Raw genomic sequence first — 21,667 nt, forward strand, 5'->3', positions numbered from 1 at the left:
ACTCTCTTAGTAGCAAAAAGGGAGGGTTTTTTGTTTTCCCCCTTGTGTTTCAGGGCTGCTCAGAGAGTTGGAAATGGGGAATTTAAGACAAATTACGTGAGGAAATAACCATGAGATTGCAAAATAAGGTGTGAGGAAAGCTGGGGTGCCCCAAGCACACCCAGCTCTGGGCAGAGCACTTGGAATGCTGCATCATCGCAGAGAAACAGCTAAAACTTAACTCTTTTTGTGTGCTGGAGGTAAATTGTGAGTTAATAAACACGGGAGGAAAGTGGGAGTTTGATTGTGTTCCTGCACTCATTAACAGTGGGCCGTGGGAACAGTCCCAGGGACCATCCCCGGGGCTTATGGAGGGACAGGGACAGTGGGGACACCCTGGGGGGAGAACATCATATCCCGGTGCCAGGGACACCCCAGTCCCTTGGTGTGTCCCCCGGAGGGTGGATCCATCCCATCCCAGTCACAGGGACACCCCTGTCCCTCGGTGTCTCCCCAGGAGAATGGGATCTATCCCATCCCTCGGTGTCCCCAGAGGGGGTGGATCTGTCACGTCCGGGTGACAGGGACACCCAGGGGAGGGGGGGATCCATCACATCCCGGTGACAGGGATATCCTAGGGGGGGGTTCAAGGACACCCCTGGTGACAGGGACACCCTGAGAGGGGGGGATCCAAGGACACTCCCGGGTTGGGGGATTCATCACAGGGACAGGCCGGGTGACAGGGACACCCCACGCGGGGGTGGATCCATCACATCCCGCTGACAGGGACACCCGGAGGGGGGTGGGATTTATCGCATCCCAGTGTCAGGAACACCCCGGAGGGGGGGTATCCAGGGACACCTCCGGTGACGGGGACACCCCGGAGAAGAGATCCAGGGACACCTCCGAGGGGGAGTACCCATGTCCCCCCTCCCCGGTGTCAGGGACACCCCGGGGGGGGTTATCCAGGGATACCCCCGGTGTCAGGGACACCCCGGGGGGGGTTATCCAGGGATACCCCCGGTGTCAGGGACACCCCGGGGGGGGGGTTATCCAGGGATACCCCGGTGTCAGGGACACCCCGGGGGGGGGTTATCCAGGTGTCCCCCCCCGGTGTCAGGGACACCCCGGGGGGTGTTATCCAGGTGTACCCCCCCGGTGTCAGGGACACCCCGGGGGGGGTTATCCAGGGATACCCCCGGTGTCAGGGACACCCGGGGGGGGTGTTATCCAGGTGTCCCCCCCCCGGTGTCACCTTGTCCCGGCCGCGCCGCGCGGTCACGTGACCCCGGCGCGGGGCGGCGCGCGCGGAGCGGAAGTGACGCCGCCGGCCCCTCGGTCGCATGATGTGGCAAAAAAAAAAAGGCCGGGAAGGAGCGCTGAGTGATGCGTCCCCAAATAGTCCCTTCCGGCGGCGCATCACCCCGGCCGCCCCACTGGCGCCGCGCGCCGGCGGATCCCTCCGCGCGCCCCCGGCGCGGCTGAGGCGGCTCGGGCGGGCGGCAGGTGCGCGTATCCTTCCGCCGTGGTATCCTTCCGCCGGCGGGGGCAGCCCTTCCGCACGGCCCCGCTCCGCCATCGCGGCCCCGCAGCGCCCGCAGCGCCGAGCCCGGCCCGGCACGGAGCCCCCGCCGCCACCATGGCACAGATCCTGCCCATCCGCTTCCAGGAGCACCTCCAGGTGGGCGCCGGCGCGGCCGCGCTGTTCTGTCCCCGCCGTGCCGAGAGGACGTACCCGGGCCCGCCCGCGGTGCCGCCGTGAGGGCTGTGGGGGGGCGCGGGGTGTTGGTGTCCGGGAGGGAAGCGCTGCCCGAAGGGCACCTTCCTGAGGGGCCGGGCCTGGCCTGCCGCCCTTGCCGGTGCCCCCCCGGGCTGGGCGAGGCCGGGAGGGGACGGGGAGCGCGGGTGGTTCCGCGGCGTGAGGGGAAATCCCGCCCCGGCCCCCGGGTCTGCGAGGGACGGGGGCGAGCCGGGCAGGGCTGGGCTGCCTCCCTGCGCCGCTTCATTCTAGATATATTAATGATCTTAACACCTATCCTTGTGAGGGCGTAGTAAGTGGTTCTCCCGGTGCTGTCTGGGTGTAATGTCACGTCCCGGAAGGGGAGCTGCAGTGAGTGCGGGAGCTGCCGCGGCTCCCGCAGTGCAGCGGGGGCAGTGCAGGTGCCCAGGTGCCCTCTCTCAAATCCAGGCTCTCGCTGCACCGCGGTTATTTCCTTTCGCTTCCCTGACACGGCTCCCTGAAGGCAGCGGTAACACGTCCTAGATGTGCAGGAACCCGGGGCTGCCTTCCCAAGGAACGCACCTCCCGCGTCCGTGGGTGCAGGCGGAGCGCAGGGAGGGGTCCGGAGGTGCAGGTCCGGTTGTGCAATGGGCACTTCCCCTCTGGCAGGTCTGTGGGGCGAAGTACTGCGAGCCGTGGTGTTAATTAAACTCGGTTTCACTGCTGGGGAGGGGTTTTTTTGTGTAATAAAAGCTACACTGACACACCTGGCTTCTGTACCTCTTCTGCCCCGTGGTTCCAGTGCCTGTGTTTAGTTCGTGTTTGTGTAACCGGGCACTGATGTACTGATGGATTTCCATCATTTGTAGTGACTTCTTTTCCTGACTCAAACAGAAAAATTTCAATTCCTAGGCACCTTGCAAAATACTTGTTTTATGGTGCAAATTACCACTCTCCATAGGGTTTAAAAAAATGGTGCCATGATTACTTTCTGTCTGAGTGACTGTTGAGTGTTGAGGAATTTTCCTTAATATCAGGTGAGGAATTTTCCTTCGATATCAGTGGAAAAGCAGGCCAGAATTCCTAGCTGAGGTGTACCTGCACTTCTGAGTGAGCAGCACTGACAGGGGAATCCCAGGAGCTGCCCAGAGCTTTGTCTCTGAGCAGTGTCTTGTCCTGGTGGTGGCACAGCCCAGACCCAGGTGCTGAGAAGGTTCTGTGTCCTCAGGTGAAACTCATCCCTCTGTGTGCCCAGCTCCTACTAAAGCATTGTAGAAATGCACCTCTGATATATTATTTAAGCCCCAAACCTTGCATGTGACCCACTGCCAGGTCTCTAATGACATGAGTCCTGTTACATAATGAAACTCATCTGCCTCATGCCAGGAGTGCTGGGAGGGTTCAGGCCAATAGGACTGTTCTGCCCAAAGTCTGATTTATGTGTTTAGTTGTGTTTTAATTTGCATTTTCTCTCCCTGCACCTCTTCACTGGTTGAACCAGTACCTTCTATAGCTGCACACTGAGCTGATCTCTCCTCAGGTGGGGTGTCCAGCCCTCTCAGCCTGGCTGCACGTGGCTCTTGCCCAGTTTGCTGCTCCTACTGAACTTCCTCATTTTATTTCATTGAGAAATTTTCAGAGGAATTGGAATTCTCGGAGTTCCTGTTTTTCTGATGAAGCTTCTGACATAAATTTCGAGAGCAGAAACGCTGCTATTGCAGTGGTTTTGTTTTAGTGTATTCCAGGCTGCTCCTAGGAAATCCTCATGGGCTCAATAGTACAATTTCTTGAACTGTGCCTGACCTACATTGTCTAGGAAACTTGTCTTACAGGTGTTGGGCAACACTTGCAAGTTTGTAGCTGATGCTTTAATGCAAGGCAAGGCACCCACCCGGAGCCTTATTCATAAAAAGCAGGTGGTGAATGAGGAAGATTTTGCAGGCTGTTATTGAAGTCTGATCTTGGCTGGTGATTTGGGAATGAAGAGTAAAGGCTCCAGAAGCCCTGAATGCCTTGGGGGCACAGGACAGTGCTTTGTACCCCAAATTGGAGCTAAAGATCTACTTTGGGCAAGAAGTTGGCTTGGCAGGGCCAAGTTGAGCTTTCTGGGGAGTCTGAAACCAAACTGTGTTCTCAGGCTTCAGGTTTTGTTTGAGTCCCATCACATGCTCTGCAATCTCAGCTGTCCCAAATATGTAGGTTTTATCTGTGTGGTGTCTACTGTACATCCCTGCCCGGCCTCAAAACAACATGTTGTGAGAAACTTCCCTTGGGAGTTTTCAAGGAGAAACCTGGTTCCTGTGCTATCAAAACTCACGTTATAAAACTTTACAGTGCTACTTCTTTTTTTTTTTTTTTTTTATCTTTTTGAAGTGGCTATGAGGAAACTATCCACTGTGCTTGTGGTGGGAGATCAGAGGTCAGTGTGTGGGATGATTGTAAATCTGGTTGCTCATATGGAGGTTTTAGGGATTCCTAAAATGTGCCTGTGAGTGCTTGAGGATGGAAGTAAAACACAGCTGCTTATTGTGGTGGGTCAGTGGAGCTTTTCTGAGATTACAAGTTCCTGATGAGTGAGAAGGACCCAGATTAGATGGACTGGGATTGCCAGGTCATTTAGACACAAAATACCCCAAAATATATAAAAATTGAACTTGGACCAGGCTCACTGCTGTACTGAGTTAAGGCATTAATAAATATTCTTCTGAACCTAAATGTTTAGAAAGAAATTTTTTAATTGTTCTGTAAGGCAGTACAGAGAACTGCCAGCTCAGGCTGTGTGCTTGATGCCAACAGAACTGCTTTTTTTAAAACTAGGAAAAGGGTCCTTGTCTCTATTGTTCATTGATGGAGCAAACCTGAATGGCAGCTGTGCTGTCCTGGGGTGGTGGCACTTGGGTGGCTCTGGAGTCACAGCTGTGCCAGAGAATAAAACAGGACAGCCAAGGCATCATGGAATAAAATATATCAATTCAATACTTTACTCTAACAATGGCAAACAGCAAAATATTTCCATGTATTGTGCTGACAGTGAGACAGTTTAATACAGCCTAAAACACTAAATCTCTGCTGTAACAGCATTAGTTTGGAGCAGTTACATCTCTGGTGGATAAAAGGCAGGAATTAGAGGACTCTGCCTGATGCTGTTTGGGTGGGATTCTTGCCCTGCTTCTTAGTGGATCTGCATTCCTGAAGCCAGTGAGTTTAGAGTATTCCCACAGAGGGAAAATCTGTAACAAAGAATGGAAATGCCTTGAGGAGAGTGTGTGTGTGTGTGTGTGTGTGTGAGGTAATTGGATAGGAGCAATTAGTTAAGCAGTTTATGAGCTGTTCTGGGCATGGCCCTCACAGCAGGCACTGCAGTGCTTGGGCCTGCCCTGGTGGCTGCTCAGTGCCCTGTGCTGGCACTGGGGCCCCAACCACGGAGGAGGAGAGGGAGCCAGAGGTTCTGAGCTCCAGTGTCAGCAGCTACAGCCCCAGGGTGGTTTGGGACTCAAAACAGTCACACAACACAACCCCGTGGCTGTGAGAGGGGTGGCTGCCTGGGCCTGCTCAAGGGAGGCACAAAATAGGAAGGATATAGAAATAAAGAGCTCTTGAATGGCAGAGAGGTCCCTTATCTGTTGAAAACATGACTTCCTAGGCTGTCACACGCTGTGACTCTTACCTTGCTCTGGGAAGAGTGATGTATTTGGAGCCAGGGGCTGGCTGTGGGACTCTTACACAGCTGCACTACCAGAGCAGCACAGATGGGAATTTTTTGGTGTAACTGAAGTTTGCTTTTCTAATTTTCCTGTATGGAATTAAAAGAGCAGCTGAAACATGGCCTGGTGTCTGCCTTGTTCAATCCAGCCCAGTGAAACATGGCCTGTGGCAGAGCTGATGTGACTCACTGCACATCCAGGAGCTCCTGCTTCCCAGAGGACTGGTAATTTTTCTGTTAGCTGACACTGTCCAGCTCCATGATTTCTGGCTGCATGGGGATAAGGAGTCTGGGCAGGGACTGAGCAGCTGCCTGTGGCCACAAGAGCAGTGGTTGTATCCTGTCGAGGTGAAATGTGTGCTCAGCAGTTCCGTGTCCTTCCTCGTAGGCAAGGAGAAATTATGTGACAGCTAAGCACTGTCACAGGAAAGGGACTGTCACAGGAAGGGGTCAACAAAGAGACTCTTGTCAGCAGTTTTACCATTCAGTTTGATGTCACATGTATGTGACAACTTCCCTGGGTAAGTTACCAGGAATGGGCTTGAGTTATCTTCCACTGAAAAAATAATCCTGGCAATCAGAGGTTCACTCGCTGTGTTAGGATGATTCACATCTCAGTGCTGTTCACATAAATGCCATCCCAGAATTTCCTGGTTCAGCAGAGCCTGCAGTTGAGTGAAGTATCTGATCTTGGGTTGGATGAGTCCTTCAGGGCGACGTCTCTGCTGAACACGGGAGCTGCTGCTGTCCCTGACAGTCTGGTTCATGGTTCCACTCTGCTTCACAGAACACTTTATTCCATACAGTGACTGGTGCCACTGATCTTCCCAACAGATGTGGGTGCAAAATAACTCCCACTGGAAATCACTTACCCAAGCACAGTGAGCAAGTTCTGCTTTCATATCTGCTTGAAAGGCAAGGAAGTGGTTTTTGTAGTAAAATGTAGGGCTGTCTTAAATTCCTTCTTTTTTTTTTTCAGTCTTTTAAACTTGTTTGTGAATCAGTGAAATGTAGTGAGTGCAATATTAAATGTTTGGGGTTATTTTACCTTTGTAGTAAATTGGTTGGAAGCCCACAACCCCCTGTACTCCTTTGGTTGCAGTGCAGCTCAGGAGTTTGTACATGGAATAGTATTGAAATTTTCACAATAAAAGCCTCCAAAGGAATATTTGCTGTCACATTTCCTCACAGTTATCTTCATCTGTGTTTGCTCTGCTCAGCTTTCTAAACATGCCTGCCTGGCTCACCTGGACTTTAGCCAGTCTGGGGAAGAAAACAACCTGTTTCTTCATTCAACAACCTTTCTTCTTCATTTCTAGGGAATGATCTCTGCTCAAGAGGTCTGTGCATGCAGCCAAGGAAAGTCCCTGTTGGCCTCACCAGTGGGTGAGGGAAGTGCCACTCCTGGCTGGTGACACTTGTGCAATCAAAGGCAGGGATTGTCACAGTTAGAATTGATTTCCTGACGTGGTTCCTGCACTGGGGTCTGTTAAGATGAAAGATGAAATGTTGGCAGAAAGAGCTTGTGTGTACTTAAAGACTTCCCTGAGGGTTTTGCCTCCATCAGAAAACTTCTCCAGGCTTTCTTCAGAGCTCCTGTGCCAGTTGACTGAACCTTTGCAAAGAGACACCTCACTTTGAAAAAAGTGAGAAGTTTAAGAAGTACCACTTTTAAAATCTTTTTAATCTGGGGTTAGTCCTCAGATGTGACACCCAGCAGATGGCAGTCTGATTGTGATTAAGGTAAATCTGTCCTGCAATATCCAAGTGACTTTGATTTGGTGGGTTTGTCTGGAGCTCCCTAAGAGGTCCTGCCATCTGCTTGGACCTGCTGCTCAGATTTGTTCTGTCCACAGTGTTTGAGTGTAGTGCCGTGAGTTACTGCTTGGCACTCAAACTACCCCCCTCTACCAAATTAACGAGGAAATTTAGTGCTTGATAAATGATTTTGCACTTGTGAAACTTGCAGCCCCAGCAGAAGGAAATGCCACAGCCCAGTAAGTCACTCCAGCTCTACCAGATCAAACTCCCACATCTTCCAACCTTCTCTCCCTTCAGGAGTGTGCCTGGATTCCATATAACCCTGCCTGGATTCCATATAACCCTGCCTGGATTCCATATAACCCTGCCTGGATTCCATATAACCCTACTTGGATTCCATATAACCCTGCCTGGCTCACGTGCAGTCCCATAGTCACAGGTCTAGAGAACACTGCTCAGTGTTGGAAAGGGAATTTTAAGTGGTTGCTGGAGAATGTGTGGTCAGGTTCTGGGGTGCTGGGCCTCAAACACTTGCTTAAATCTGTCCAGAGTTCTGGATCTGTCAAGGATGTAGGGTTTGATTTTTATTTCTTTCTTTTTTCATTATTTTTTTAATAGCTGTAGCATTCGGACAGTTTTCTCTTGGAAGGGCTGATCAAAGACTGTCTCTTGCTTGATGTCTGCTGGCTTTATTGTCAGGTATTCCCTGGGGAACAGATCTCCCATGGAAGTGACTTTGTGAAGCTTGTTCTTGCTGTGCCACAGCTTGGATGTGACTTGTTCCTCGTGTGCTGTTGGAAAGCCTGGACAAAGGGGAAGTGGAGTAAAACACCCTCTTTATCAGGAGCTGCAAACAGGCAGAGCACAGCTGGGGCATGGCCTTCCCAGAGCTGTGCAGAGCTCAGCTGATAAGGGCTGGGTGCTCCAAACCACCACAGTCACCCCAAAATGGCTTTGAAGGACTCGCCTTTCTCAGGAGACCTTGGGCTTGAAGGTCTCCCAGAAAGAAAAATAGTGATAATTCCTCTGATAGCAGAGAACTGCTCTGCAGCTTTTAAGGTATATCCACCAACAAGCTGGTTGTCTCTGTGACAGTGTGAGATGAACTGCCCATTCTGCACTTCCACTGTTAAAAATGCACTGAACTTTGTCTCACTGCTGCCACCCCAGTACAGCAGCCTGGTGCAAACACCAGAGTGCCATTAACTGAACTGTTTTGTTGCAAGAAACGTAATTTCAGGGTGTACATTCAAAGACTTGGGGCTCAGCAGAGAAGGAAATGGTTTACTGCTACCTTATGTTAAGTAGGGCTGTGCATGAGCCATTTGTGGTTCCAGTGTGTCCATCTCCTGTGTGTTGGCTCTGCCTCCTGCTGTGAGACAGGACGAGCTAATTGCTAGACAGGGAGCTTTTTTTAGCTCTGCAGGGATAAAGATGAAGCTCAGACACCTCACGTGTGATGTTGAGCTTGAAATAGTGATAGCTCAGGGGAATGAGTTCAGGGAGGAAAGGTGGTGAGAGTGAGGACTGAAGTGCAACACCAGCACAGCTCCCAGGAGCAGGAGAGTTCACTGTGCCTTCAACACTGGTGTGACTCCTGGGCAGGGCCAGGAGTTGGACTTGATCCTTGTGGGTCCCTTCCAACTCAGCATGTTCTGTGATTCTGTGCTGTGAGGGGCTCACAAGTTGAGTTCTCAATGGTAAGTTGTAAGTGGACCTTGAAGGGAAGGTACCCAAGCACTTGATGCCATTTTTGGGCAACGTGGTTGTATTGTCACAAAAAAAATACGTGAAGCCAGATGTCTCCTGCGGCTTTCACAAAAGCTCTTCGTGGCTGTCCTGAGGTAATAATTTAACATTATACCTTTTTTTCCTCTTCCAGCTCCAAAATCTGGGCATCAACCCAGCAAACATTGGGTTCAGCACTCTGACAATGGAGTCTGACAAATTCATCTGCATCCGGGAGAAGGTGGGAGAGCAGGCCCAGGTGGTGATCATCGACATGAACGACCCCAGCAACCCCATCCGCAGACCCATCTCGGCCGACAGCGCCATCATGAACCCCGCCAGCAAAGTCATTGCACTCAAAGGTAGGAAGTCCTGAGAAAGAGCTGTTGGAAGTGGCTGCAGAGCCTTCTGTAGGACTTATTTGGGAGTGACTGAGGTCTCTCGGGTGATTTATGTGGGAGGATCCCTTAGCACTTCTCCACAGCTTAATGGGAGCTTAAGGTGAATGCATTTGCTGTTCTTCTGGAGGCAGCTGGACTTTAAGCTGCAGCTGAGACTTCCTGCCATTTGCTGGTCATTAGGGTGAGGGTTTTTCCTTCAGTCCAAAAGCTTCCAGCTTCTGAGCAAGGAGAACTGGAAGGAAAGTGTGGACTTTAAGGAATCATGACCTGATCTAAGTGTGTAAGGTCAATCAACTACACCTTTCCTTACAGAAGGGAGAACTAAGGCTGGGAAGGGGGGGGAAAGTATTCCTGAAGGCCTTAGTCTGGCCAGTGAACCAGTTTGTGCATATTTATTATATCAGTCAGTGATAAGAAGGGTAAAACTATGCAGGGAAGAGTTGTGTGGTGAATGAAGTACAAGGCCAGCCAGCTTGGTATCTCTGATGATACAGAGTGCAGGCATTCCTCTGGAGTCTCCAGAAGTTTTCATCTCTTTCCCTAAGAGGCCCAAAAAGCCTTAAATACAGTCATTCTAGAAATGCATGTATTGCTGATGGAAAGATTTGTGTGTATCCAATGTTACTAACTTTGACCTTAATACTGTGCTACTGTTTTGTCACAACTTTAATGCTTTCTTGTGTGTGCAGATGGTGAGTTATTTCAATTGACTGTACTAGTTCCTGTTGTGTCTTATGACAAGAAAAAGCAGAATAAAATGGCTCAGATTTATGGTGCACATGGCTGAACAGTGGTGTTTAGAATCCAGAGGTTTTTCATGCCCTTCCAAACAAGGGAGTCCTTAAGATTCCTAAAATCCACTCAAGAACCCAAGGTGTACTGAAACCGTTGGGATCTTGATATTGAGCTTTTTATAAACAGGACTGACCCTTTTGACTCAAATGTAGATTTTGCCTGGTAATACCCCTTGCACAGCATGTAGGATCTGTGTTACCTGAATGTCCCTTCCCTTGATCTAAAGCTCCAGCTGCACTAGATATGGAACCAAACTGCTGCCTGTTGCCTGAGTAACTCTGTAGGAGACACATTTCTCCAAGTTCTGGAGAAACTCCTGACTCAGCATCTCACAGCAATTGCAGAACTAATGGTGGCTTTGCACTAAACCAGTCCTTGGTGAGTGCAGGCCCTGGCCCTTGTGGCACAGTGACTTTGTCGAGCTGAGCTGCAGTTACTCACTGTAGCAGATACTCTGACCTGCATCTAGTTTCATGTGATCTTTTATATTCCTCTCAGGCTACACAAGCATGTGCTTGAATAGCTCTCTCCTAAAACTCGTAGAACTGGTCAGAACCTTCTTATCTTTTCAACAGGAAGAAATAATTTCTTCTGCCACTGTGTTGTAAAAGCTGGTAGCAATGACTGCAGGTGGCTGTTCAGGATGTTTGTATGCACCATTCTGTGTAATTTGGAGAACTTTCCCTCCTGCCTTCTAGAGCTTGTGTTGGTCACTAGATCCCTTTCCTTGCACAGTTTGTTGGTCTGGTTTGCAGTCAGTAGCTGTGTATCCCATTAGTGCAACCCAAAGGTTTTGGTTAATAAGCCTGAGTTACAAAAGCCCTCTGCCAAATTAACTGTTCCATGTTCTGCCTTTTTTAGTACTTTAAACAGATGTGGACATAGTTTTTGATGACACTGGCATAGCCCTCCCCACAACTTCCAAGAGCCTCAGCATGATTGTAACCTGGTCTGGGTGGACGTGAAGTCTCGTACAACCTGTTTGTGTGGCTGAAGCTTTTGTCCCCTGCCACCCTGTTCTCCGCATCTGTTTGATTGCTCAGCAGTGGCAAACTGGTAAAATGAGCCCTAGGAGTGTGCTCTGGTTAAAAGTACCAGCTGGTCCCTGCAGATCTGCCAGTGTAGAACAGCTTTTTCTTGAAGGGAGTCCCGAGGGTTTCGTGTCCTAGTGCAGCTCTCCTCCTTTTCCCCGGAGCTCGCGCTGTCCCCCTGCTGACCAGGCTGTGTTTTGTAGCTGGGAAAACGCTGCAGATCTTCAACATCGAGATGAAGAGCAAGATGAAGGCTCACACCATGACAGACGATGTCACCTTCTGGAAGTGGATCTCCCTGAACACCGTGGCCCTGGTGACGGATAACGCCGTTTACCACTGGAGCATGGAGGGGGAGTCCCAGCCCGTGAAGATGTTCGACCGCCACTCCAGCCTGGCCGGCTGCCAGATCATCAACTACCGCACCGACGCCAAGCAGAAGTGGCTCCTGCTCACGGGCATCTCCGCACAGGTACCTCACCCCAGCAGGCCAGGGCACCCCCAGAGCTCGTCTTGTTGCCTCTCTCCTAAAGGAGCAGCAAGTGATGTGTTTGTTTTCTTACATAGAAATGCCTGATCTTCAGATGAGTGTGACTGGAAATCCTGCGTTAATGTAACTGTATATGTGGTGATGTGAACAGTCTTAAGCTGCACCAGGGGAGGTTTAGGTTGGACATTAGGAAAAAGTTCTTCACAGAGGGAGTGATGGGGCATTGGAATGGGCTGCCCAGGGAGGTGGTGCAGTCACTGTCCCTGGAGGTGTTTAAGCAGAGCCTGGATGTGGCATCAGTGCCACGGTCTGGGTGATGAGGTGGTGTTGGGTCAAAGGTTGCACTCGAGGATCTCAGGGGTCTTTTCCAGCCTGGTTGCTTTGGTGATATAAACATTGTACAAGATTAAGAGTCTGAAGTGATGCCTTTTTAAGAGAAAGCATGGCATGAGACTTCAACTTGATATAACATATTTACCAGCATTAACTGAAATGAAATTACTGTCCGAGTGCCTGTTGTTCCTGATTCTTGTTCTGCCTTGTCCAGCAAAACCGTGTTGTGGGAGCAATGCAGCTGTATTCTGTAGATAGAAAAGTGTCCCAGCCCATCGAGGGACATGCAGCCAGCTTTGCACAGTTCAAGATGGAAGGAAATGCTGAAGAATCCACTCTCTTCTGTTTTGCAGTAAGAGGCCAAGCTGGGGGTAAGGTAAGGCTTGGTTCTGAGTATCTTTAGAGACTCACCCTGGTTATCTGCTTTCAGGAAAACAAGGGGTTTAATACAAAAAGTTGCATTTAAGAAAAAAAGTGAAAGACTGTGTGGGTCTGGGCAGTGCATATATATATAATGTAAATGACATTTGGTGCATACAGAGCTTCCCAGCAGGGACTACCTGATGCAGCAGGAGCCTGTTTGGAGTCATGTAGTTAAGTGGCATGTCATGACCAGCCTAATGAGCTGCTTGAAACATGTGACTCCCAGCTTCACAGGCTAAGCTTGAGGGAAAAGCTGTTGTAATCTTTCTTTGATGCTGATCCCCAGTATCAGACTTAACTTATTTCCAATTTATTGCATGAAAAAAAAAAAAAGCAGCACTGGTATTACAAGGCTAAATTAGTGGTCAATGGCAACACTGGAATTGTGTGAGCTATTTTGACAGCTGAAACAAAAGCTTAGATTCAGAGAAGCATCTTCAGAACCATCACTGTAGAGTGTTAACCAAGTTGAAGGAGTGCATATAAAGTGACTTGACTGAATCCTGAAACTTCCAAGTAACTAGGGCTACCTAAGGATCATATTTAACTGTTTCCCTCACCTATGGTACATGAATTCCATGTGCCACACCTTTAGTCAGTGAAAATATTTAGGATGACTGACTTAGTTTGTCTTTGCATAAGCTTGGGATTAGGGCTCAGCAGTGAGAGCTGAGGTTTCATTGTTGAAGGTATTGTTAAATAAATGAGATACAAAAACTAACAGACTAATCTTGCCTCTTGCACAGCTGCATATCATTGAAGTTGGCACACCTCCTACTGGGAACCAGCCCTTTCCAAAGAAAGCTGTGGATGTGTTCTTCCCTCCTGAAGCACAGAGTGACTTTCCTGTTGCCATGCAGGTATGGCAGCTGCCAAGAGGAGCATGAAAACAAAGCTTCTCCTGGTGGATGGGACAGTGGGAGGGCACTGGGAGCCAGGTGGTCAGTCTGCTGACCCCAGGGTTGGCCCTAAACTGGTGTGACTGATGTGGCTGCTGCTCCTGCTTCAGTGGTGATAAAATAAACATGCAGCCAACCACCATTCAAAGGCAGCACGTTCTTATTTGGGGAGGAAATATCCATGTATATTTAGCTGCTTTTCAAGCTCTTCCAACATCATTCTGCTGTGACTCCTCGAGTAAAAATATACCAGCACTTCTGGTTGTCCTGAAATGGCCCAGCTGTCTGCTGAGCCTCAAAAGCACTCGCTCGTTTATCCAGTGCCACATTTGATCCATCTATTTCTGTTTTGCAGATCAGTGACAAGCATGATGTGGTGTTTCTCATCACGAAATATGGCTACATCCACTTGTATGACCTGGAAACTGGCACCTGTATCTACATGAACAGAATCAGTGGAGAGACCATATTTGTTACTGCACAGCACGAAGCAACAGCTGGAATTATTGGAGTAAACAGAAAGGGACAAGTAAGGAAACTTGCCCTGGAAACTTATTTAGCTGATCCCACCGACCCTTAATGGTGCACTGAAGGGTTCATATCCATGTCTGAAAGTTTCCAAAAATGAACTTTGTCATATTTGGGCTAACTGGAAGTTTCCCTTGGTGTTTGTGCAGGTGCTGTCAGTGTGTGTGGAAGAGGAGAACATCATCCCCTACATCACCAACGTGCTGCAGAACCCCGACCTGGCGTTGCGGATGGCCGTGCGCAACAACCTGGCCGGGGCTGAGGAGCTCTTTGCCAGGAAATTCAATGCACTCTTTGCACAAGGGAACTATTCTGAGGCAGCAAAAGTGGCAGCCAATGCCCCAAAGGTAACGGGCTGGTGTTCAGAGCAGCACTGAACTCCTCTGGCTTAAGCTTCTTGCTTCAGGAAAGCTGAATTTGCCTCAGTGGCAAGACCAGAGTCTTGTTATTGCTCCTGTCCTGACGTAGTACTTGGGGTGCTGGGTGTGATTAGTGATTCTGTGCTGGGTGATCTTAAAGCCCACACAGGAGGGGAGGAATAAATGATGAAGTAGTGGCTATGAGGCATAATGGTTCTGGTACTTTTCTTGTCCAGTGATTAAAAAAGTGTCTGTGAAAAGACAACTCCAGGCTGAGGCTGCACCTGGAAACAAGATAAAAAGGACAGACCAAGGGACTAAATTTAGATGAGAGGAACTTGCTTGTAAGGAGAAGGATGTCTTAATTTTGAACTTAAATTTGCAGTTTTACTGAAAGAAATCTAATTGGCTACTGTAGCACATTTTCTGTCAGAACATCTCAGACAGTGTCTGAGCTGATGTTCAGCCTTATTGCTCCTGACATTTTGGGCTGGCAAACCATAGAAATGCTTGTGACAGATACAGTGACATTAACTCCAGCTTTCTGAAGAAACTCTTGCCAAGCCACAATAGCAGCAAAGGAAATGAAGGTGCCTGTGTCTGTCTGGCAGGGAATCCTGCGTACTCCAGACACCATCCGCCGGTTCCAGAGTGTCCCAGCTCAGCCAGGACAGACTTCCCCTCTGCTCCAGTACTTTGGAATCCTGCTGGACCAGGGGCAGCTGAACAAGTACGAATCCCTGGAGCTGTGCAGACCAGTTCTGCAGCAGGGCCGAAAGCAGCTCCTGGAGAAATGGTTAAAAGAAGATAAGGTGAGTTTGGGGTCGATACCTTTAGAGCCCTGAGGGGACACACACACACATAAATGCCTGACAGCTTCCTCACCTCCCCAGGAAAAATCAGCTGGGAGCTCCTCAGTCCCTGGTGTGCTCACCCAGCTGAGCAATAGGTGTTCACTGCACCCATGGCTGTGACTCACATTCCTGCAGGGGAATCGATCAAACCCTCGGAGCTTCTCTCATTCCACTTCAGATCCCAGCAGGGTGCAGCCAGGATGGAAAGCCTCTGAGCTGCTGCTGTTCTTGCCAAGCCACTCCTTTGAATGCTGCCTTGCATATGCTTTGAGCTGTGCTTACACTTCTGTAATTAGCCCCAGAAACATGCTGATATGTGTCATCCATTCTTTTTAGCTCTAAAAATGCCTTTGACTCCTGTGGAACAGCATGAGGAACAATCGCTGCTGAAACAGTTGGCTAAGGCTATCAAGCTTAATTTTATTTTTTTTTTAAAACAAGTCCAAAAGGAAAATAAATGAGGAAGAAGGTGGTAGTGCTTTTCAGCATGGCATGGCAGGGTGGGCTGACTGTGTTTATGTCTTTAAACAGCTGGAGTGCTCGGAGGAGCTGGGAGACCTTGTGAAATCTGTAGATCCTACGCTAGCACTTAGTGTCTATCTGAGAGCCAACGTTCCAAACAAGGTCATCCAGTGTTTTGCTGAAACAGGACAAGTCCAGAAGATTGTTCTGTATGCTAAGAAGGTGAGAAGAAATTAAATTGCCATATCTGTCCTTCATTTAAGAATAATTAGTGTATGTTCCAAAGCAGCTAAGAGTAACTGTGGGGGAATCTGAGAGCCTGTGCAGTACCTGCTTTACCCTCAAGGTTGTTATGAATAACTACTGCTAGACTTCAGACATGTATCTTGTTATACTTCTCTATGTAGCCTTTTCCAAAAGAGGAAATCCTGACTGGGTTGTGTAATCTAATAGTAACTGTGACTGAGCTCTGTGTTTAACAAGGTTAAAAGCTGAGCTCTTACTTTTCATTCTCTCTCCAGGTTGGATATACTCCAGACTGGATATTTTTGCTGAGGAATGTAATGAGAATCAGCCCTGATCAAGGACAGCAGTTTGCACAAATGCTTGTTCAAGATGAAGAGCCTCTTGCAGATATAACACAGGTAAATAACTTGATTGCACTGAAACTTTACGTTCAAGGCATTGAATTGCTAAGAGTGTGGCTTCTCTTACCAGAGAGAGATTTTGAACTACAAGTTTGGATTTACCTTAGGTGGAAGAAGGCTGGTTTTAAGAACACTAAATGACAGCTTAGTGCAGTGTCAGAATAAGTGGTTTAGCTTTGGCAACTGCACTTGATGATACTTTCTTTAAATATACCTCCAGTTTTTAATCAAAAGCCTAAATTTCCTCCTCTTTTTTTTTTTTGCAGATTGTGGATGTCTTTATGGAATATAATTTAATCCAGCAATGTACAGCCTTCTTGCTGGATGCACTGAAGAATAATCGCCCCTCAGAAGGTCCCCTGCAAACACGTTTACTTGAGATGAACCTCATGCACGCCCCTCAGGTGTGTGCTCAGAGCCCCTGATCAGCCTTGGCTGGAGCTGGTCACAGTGCTCAGGGGCTAAGGGAAATTTCCAATATCCCTTCTAGGTTGCAGATGCCATCCTGGGAAACCAAATGTTTACTCACTACGACCGGGCTCACATAGCTCAGCTGTGTGAGAAGGCTGGTTTGCTGCAGAGAGCACTCGAGCACTTCACGGACCTCTACGACATCAAGCGTGCGGTTGTTCACACTCACCTCCTCAACCCTGAGGTAGGACACCAAACATCCTGCACCTGCAGAAAACCAGGCCATTAGGAATGGCTTTCAGAGTGTGGAGTGATCTAGTTGGGTCTAAAATGGCTTCTGTGTCTTCGCAGTGGCTAGTGAATTATTTTGGGTCCCTGTCAGTAGAAGACTCTCTGGAGTGTCTGCGTGCGATGCTGTCTGCAAACATCCGTCAGAACCTGCAGATCTGTGTCCAGGTGGCTTCAAAATACCATGAACAACTGTCAACACAGTCACTCATTGAGCTCTTTGAGTCCTTCAAGAGCTTTGAAGGTAAGTCTGTACTTTTGCAAAAGGAGCTGGTGCTCACCTCCTCATCCATGTGTGCATGTCTGTCTGCTGAAATCTGGAAATCTGTACTGAACTTCAAGTAGTTAGGCCTCAAAACTGTCTTGAAACCTGGCCCAGACCTTAAAGTTTCCCCCTTGAGGAGAGGCACCAACATATTTTTCTGCATATTTTGTTTTTCTGAAATGCTACGTAAAGTTTGGAGCTGTAGAAAAATACATGTAAAATGTAGTAAAACGTAAAGTGAAGAAGCTGCTGGCCTTTTTCCTTTGTCCAAAATGGTCATTCTTACTTCATGTAGCCTTTGGGATTTGGGCTTTTGTACTTCTCAACAAGACCAACAGAATAACGTGTTGATTGTTTCTCTCCAGGTTTGTTTTATTTCCTGGGCTCTATTGTAAACTTCAGCCAGGATCCAGATGTGCACTTCAAGTATATTCAAGCTGCCTGCAAGACAGGACAGATTAAAGAAGTGGAAAGAATCTGCAGGGAAAGTAACTGCTATGATCCAGAACGTGTTAAAAACTTCCTCAAGGTAATGTTTGGGTGACACTTGACTGTCTTGGCCTGTTTGGGGTTCTGATAAAACATGGTGTTGAAAGTAGATGAGTTTGACCTTTGCACTTAAGGATCCAACTGTCCTCTTACACCAGAGGTAGCTACCATGTTGACAGTGCCTCCTAATAAAGTCTGAGCCTGGAATATTATCTAAACAATGGAGAATCTGTCAGATCAGTCTCTCACTGCCCTTAGTAAGGTTAATTTGGCTTGAACTCTTAAAATATGGTAATTGCACCACACCAGCTCACCTAGAACTTGTTACAGATGTGTACTGTAAAGTAGCAAACAATTTACTTGGAAGGTTGAGAACAACCATAATGCCAAATGAGTTGATAACTTGATTATTTCCTGTGTAATCAACTCCAATTGAGCAACTGCAGAAGCAACAAGTGAATAGTGTCAATTAATTCCATAAATGCTTTGTAGGAGTTCTGGGCTCCATAAAGAGCTGCTGGCTGATGTTACTGCTGGGGTTCAGAGCTGAAACATTGCTGAAGAGTAGGAAAAGATGGTGTGCTCAAAGTTCAGATTCTGTGGTCCTAGTCCTGAGCTTATTGACAAACCCAACATTACTATAAATACCTGAGGAACCGTGTGGGAGGGGAAAACTTTATCTGGGAACATTTCCTGCCTTCATGTTTGTTGGTTACATAGCATAGTCTTAGATTTTGCTGATCATATCTGAAGATGGCAAAACTCTTCCCAAGAGAATTCTCTAAAACTAACCTGGTGTCACCGAGGTGTAAGGTATGTCATTTGATCAAGCCACCTAAGATATGTTATCAAGCTGTCAAATTCCTGATGAAAGTTATTGTTTTTTGTGCTGTTCCATGTCTGGAATGTGCAGGACATGTACCAGGTAAATCTCCCAGTACAGGCCTCCCTGTGTAAAGTCCTTAAGTGTAATTTCTATGTAGGATTATATTCTGGGATGTGCATGTTGGAATAAGTGATCTGAAATATGCATCCGGAATACTGTCTGCCACATAGACTAAGCTTCTGTACTGTAACCATTGTAACCTTATGCTGAAAGTTGGAATGCTTTTAGATAACTAATCTGATAAGCAATTTTAGCAGTACTGCTACAGGTCTCTAAATCCACAGTTAGGAGGTACCACAAGGCACATGGCACTCGAAGACAATTCTGTGTATGTTTTACATGCTGAGTCACAACTTAACCTAGTCTTGGTTAAATTTGTTTTGAAATCCCAGAGTGCTAATCCTGCACACCAAACACCAGTGGCAACTAAAAATACTCTCTCTAGCTTAGACTTGTAATAGTTGTATTGTGTTGTAAAACCCTGTAGACTCTGCCATGCAGGGTTAAACTCCAGAAAGCTTCTCGCTCTCCACGCCCCAAGGTGGGAGTGAGTACTCCTACTTTGCTACATATTGCAAACAATTAGTTGAACAACAAGCTGTCATTATTTGGTTGAGTTTCAGCTTTCCAAATTCAGCTGCTTTAACAGTTTAAGTGACCGTATTTGTCTGCTTAAGCCGAAGAGCAAAACCAAATTACTGAAGCTGTTCTCTTTCTAGGAAGCCAAACTCACTGACCAGCTGCCTCTCATCATTGTGTGCGATCGCTTTGACTTTGTCCACGACCTGGTGCTGTATTTGTACAGAAATAATCTCCAAAAATACATTGAGATTTATGTACAGAAGGTGAGTTACAGCTTGGCTTCAATGGGGCAAACTGATCAGTCTTTCCAGTGTTAAACACAATGCCTGTAGTTGTATATAGTAAGTGTTCTGCAAACAGCTTGAGACTTGAGACTGCTATTTAAGTACCTCTTGGTGGCCTCCAGTAAATGAGCCCTGACGTGAATCAGATCTCATTCTTCAGCCAGGTTGGGCAGTAACCCCCACTGATGTGCCTCTTGAAGGAGGAAGACTTGGTAGAATAACTCTGGACTTCTTGGGGTGATTTTTAATTCCCAGCGTTTTGCAGGGGTGGAGGGGAAGTTCTTCAGGGTCAAAGTGGATTGTTCAGGAGCTCTTCCTGTGGGAACTGAGCATTAGGGAGCCACTGAGCTGGGATGTGAACACCTGTTGACTGAAGAATTGACTTCCAACCTTGTCCAGAACCTCAGGAAGCTGGGAGTAAAGGCAGGAAGATGGGGTCAGTCGTAACAAGCAGCCTTCATTTGTAGCTCTAGGGATGAGTATTGGCTGCCTGTGCTGCAGGACCACACACTCACCTCTTTCAATGATCCCATTTAGGTGAATCCAAGCCGTCTGCCAGTTGTTATTGGGGGACTGCTTGATGTGGATTGCTCTGAAGATGTAATAAAGAACCTCATCCTTGTAGTAAGAGGTCAATTTTCGACTGATGAGCTTGTTGCAGAGGTTGAGAAAAGAAACAGGTATTAAACTTCTACAAGTCTCTTACCAATTACCAGTCTGGCTGTGTTACACTGCTCATCCATCAGTGCATGTCCTCATCACACAGCTAAAGCTGGTACTGACATAGCCAGAAGCTGCCACTGGGTGAGCAACCAGCTTTGCTCCTTGGCTGATGTGGGGATCTCATCTTTGAGGGATGAGATGAGTCTTTGGCATGTGATCTTCTTCACAGGATCAGAAAGTTACACCATTATATTAATGAACCAAAATGCAGGTTAAAATGGAGTACTGTAACTCTGGTTTAGTTCCTGACTCTGTCCTATTTATAGCAAAGAAATTGTGCAAGTGGATACTTACTCACTCAACCTCTCTAATGTGACTATCACTTCCTTCTAGGCTGAAGCTGCTTCTGCCCTGGCTGGAAGCAAGAATTCACGAGGGTTGTGAGGAGCCTGCGACTCACAATGCACTGGCCAAAATATACATTGATAGCAACAACAACCCCGAAAGGTTCCTGCGTGAGAATCCTTATTATGATAGTCGTGTTGTTGGCAAGTACTGTGAGAAGAGGGACCCTCACCTGGCCTGTGTGGCTTATGAGCGTGGACAGTGCGATTTGGAGCTTATTAATGTATGTATGCCAAGGCAGCTGGCTCGTGGGTAAAGTTCTGACATGAGTGTCATGGGATAGATGCTCAGGTTTATGACAAAAGCGTTTATTTCCTAAAAGTATTAAGCTGGGAACTGCACGCTTCTGATGGAATAGGAGGTGGTTATTTAATCTCCCTCTGCAACTTAATGAGAAATGGGGGACTCCCTGCACGGCCTAAAGTGGGAGGCTAGTGGAAGTATCAAGGCCTGAGGTTCTAGTCAGCCTCTCAGGCAGGCTTATTTAGTGCTGCAGTACTGCAGGCTGGAGAACTGTGACTTCCCTCTGAGCAAACTGTGCCTTTCCCCAGGTGTGCAATGAGAACTCCCTCTTCAAGAGTCTCTCCCGATACTTAGTTCGTCGCAAAGACCCCGAGCTGTGGGCCAGTGTGCTGCTGGAGAGCAACCCTTACAGGAGACCCCTCATTGACCAGGTACCACTGACAGGCCAGCCAAGCCTTGGCTGTCCCACCCTGACCTGTAGTACCTGACCTGACTGATTTGCTGGTTGCCTGACTGTACCTGCAGGTTGTCCAGACTGCGCTGTCGGAGACCCAGGACCCCGAGGAAGTCTCTGTTACTGTGAAGGCTTTCATGACTGCAGACCTTCCCAATGAGCTTATTGAGCTGCTGGAGAAAATAGTTCTTGATAACTCCGTGTTCAGTGAGCACAGGCGAGTAAAAACCACGTCATGGGAAAGCTTGGAATTCTACCTGGTGCAGGCGTTAAATTGCTGCAATGTGGAACAGCAAATAAACTAATGCCTTCTCCAGAGGGGAGGGTGAATTTCTTGATGGTTTCTTGATAAGTACTAACGTTTTCTTTCCCTCTTCAGGAACCTGCAGAACCTCCTCATCCTGACAGCCATCAAGGCTGACCGTACCCGTGTCATGGAGTACATCAACCGCCTGGACAACTATGATGCCCCAGACATAGCCAACATAGCCATCAGCAACGAGCTCTTCGAGGAGGCGTTTGCCATCTTCAGGAAGTTCGATGTCAACACATCAGCTGTGCAGGTACCTTAAAATCTCAGGCTG

At 48.0% G+C, this 21,667-nt stretch overlaps 1 protein-coding gene across 4 annotated transcripts in view; it reads left to right on the forward strand.

Annotated features, from left to right (window-relative positions):
• The first annotated feature begins 1,529 nt into the window (after positions 1-1,529).
• The window catches only part of CLTC (clathrin heavy chain), a 30,121-nt gene continuing 9,983 nt past the window's right edge, over positions 1,530-21,667 (forward strand). For 2 of the 4 annotated variants that reach the window (XM_027660260.1, XM_027660263.1), the window contains exons 1-21: positions 1,530-1,660; positions 9,046-9,253; positions 9,982-9,984; positions 11,322-11,590; positions 12,156-12,317; positions 13,111-13,224; positions 13,619-13,792; positions 13,941-14,138; positions 14,762-14,962; positions 15,536-15,688; positions 15,988-16,110; positions 16,380-16,517; positions 16,604-16,768; positions 16,876-17,056; positions 17,443-17,606; positions 19,172-19,297; positions 19,856-19,998; positions 20,375-20,609; positions 20,938-21,060; positions 21,155-21,300; positions 21,463-21,646. In XM_027660260.1, coding sequence (XP_027516061.1) covers positions 1,619-1,660; positions 9,046-9,253; positions 9,982-9,984; positions 11,322-11,590; positions 12,156-12,317; positions 13,111-13,224; positions 13,619-13,792; positions 13,941-14,138; positions 14,762-14,962; positions 15,536-15,688; positions 15,988-16,110; positions 16,380-16,517; positions 16,604-16,768; positions 16,876-17,056; positions 17,443-17,606; positions 19,172-19,297; positions 19,856-19,998; positions 20,375-20,609; positions 20,938-21,060; positions 21,155-21,300; positions 21,463-21,646 — 3,252 coding nt within the window. In that variant the 5' untranslated portion in view covers positions 1,530-1,618. The remainder of the gene's footprint in view (positions 1,661-9,045; positions 9,254-9,981; positions 9,985-11,321; positions 11,591-12,155; positions 12,318-13,110; positions 13,225-13,618; positions 13,793-13,940; positions 14,139-14,761; positions 14,963-15,535; positions 15,689-15,987; positions 16,111-16,379; positions 16,518-16,603; positions 16,769-16,875; positions 17,057-17,442; positions 17,607-19,171; positions 19,298-19,855; positions 19,999-20,374; positions 20,610-20,937; positions 21,061-21,154; positions 21,301-21,462; positions 21,647-21,667) is intronic. The other 2 variants (XM_027660262.1, XM_027660264.1) reach the window with 1 other exon arrangement.

This window comes from Corapipo altera, unplaced genomic scaffold (genome assembly GCF_003945725.1).
Source record: "Corapipo altera isolate COAL_440 unplaced genomic scaffold, ASM394572v1 271, whole genome shotgun sequence".
In the NCBI taxonomy this organism is placed as follows: domain Eukaryota; kingdom Metazoa; phylum Chordata; class Aves; order Passeriformes; family Pipridae; genus Corapipo; species Corapipo altera.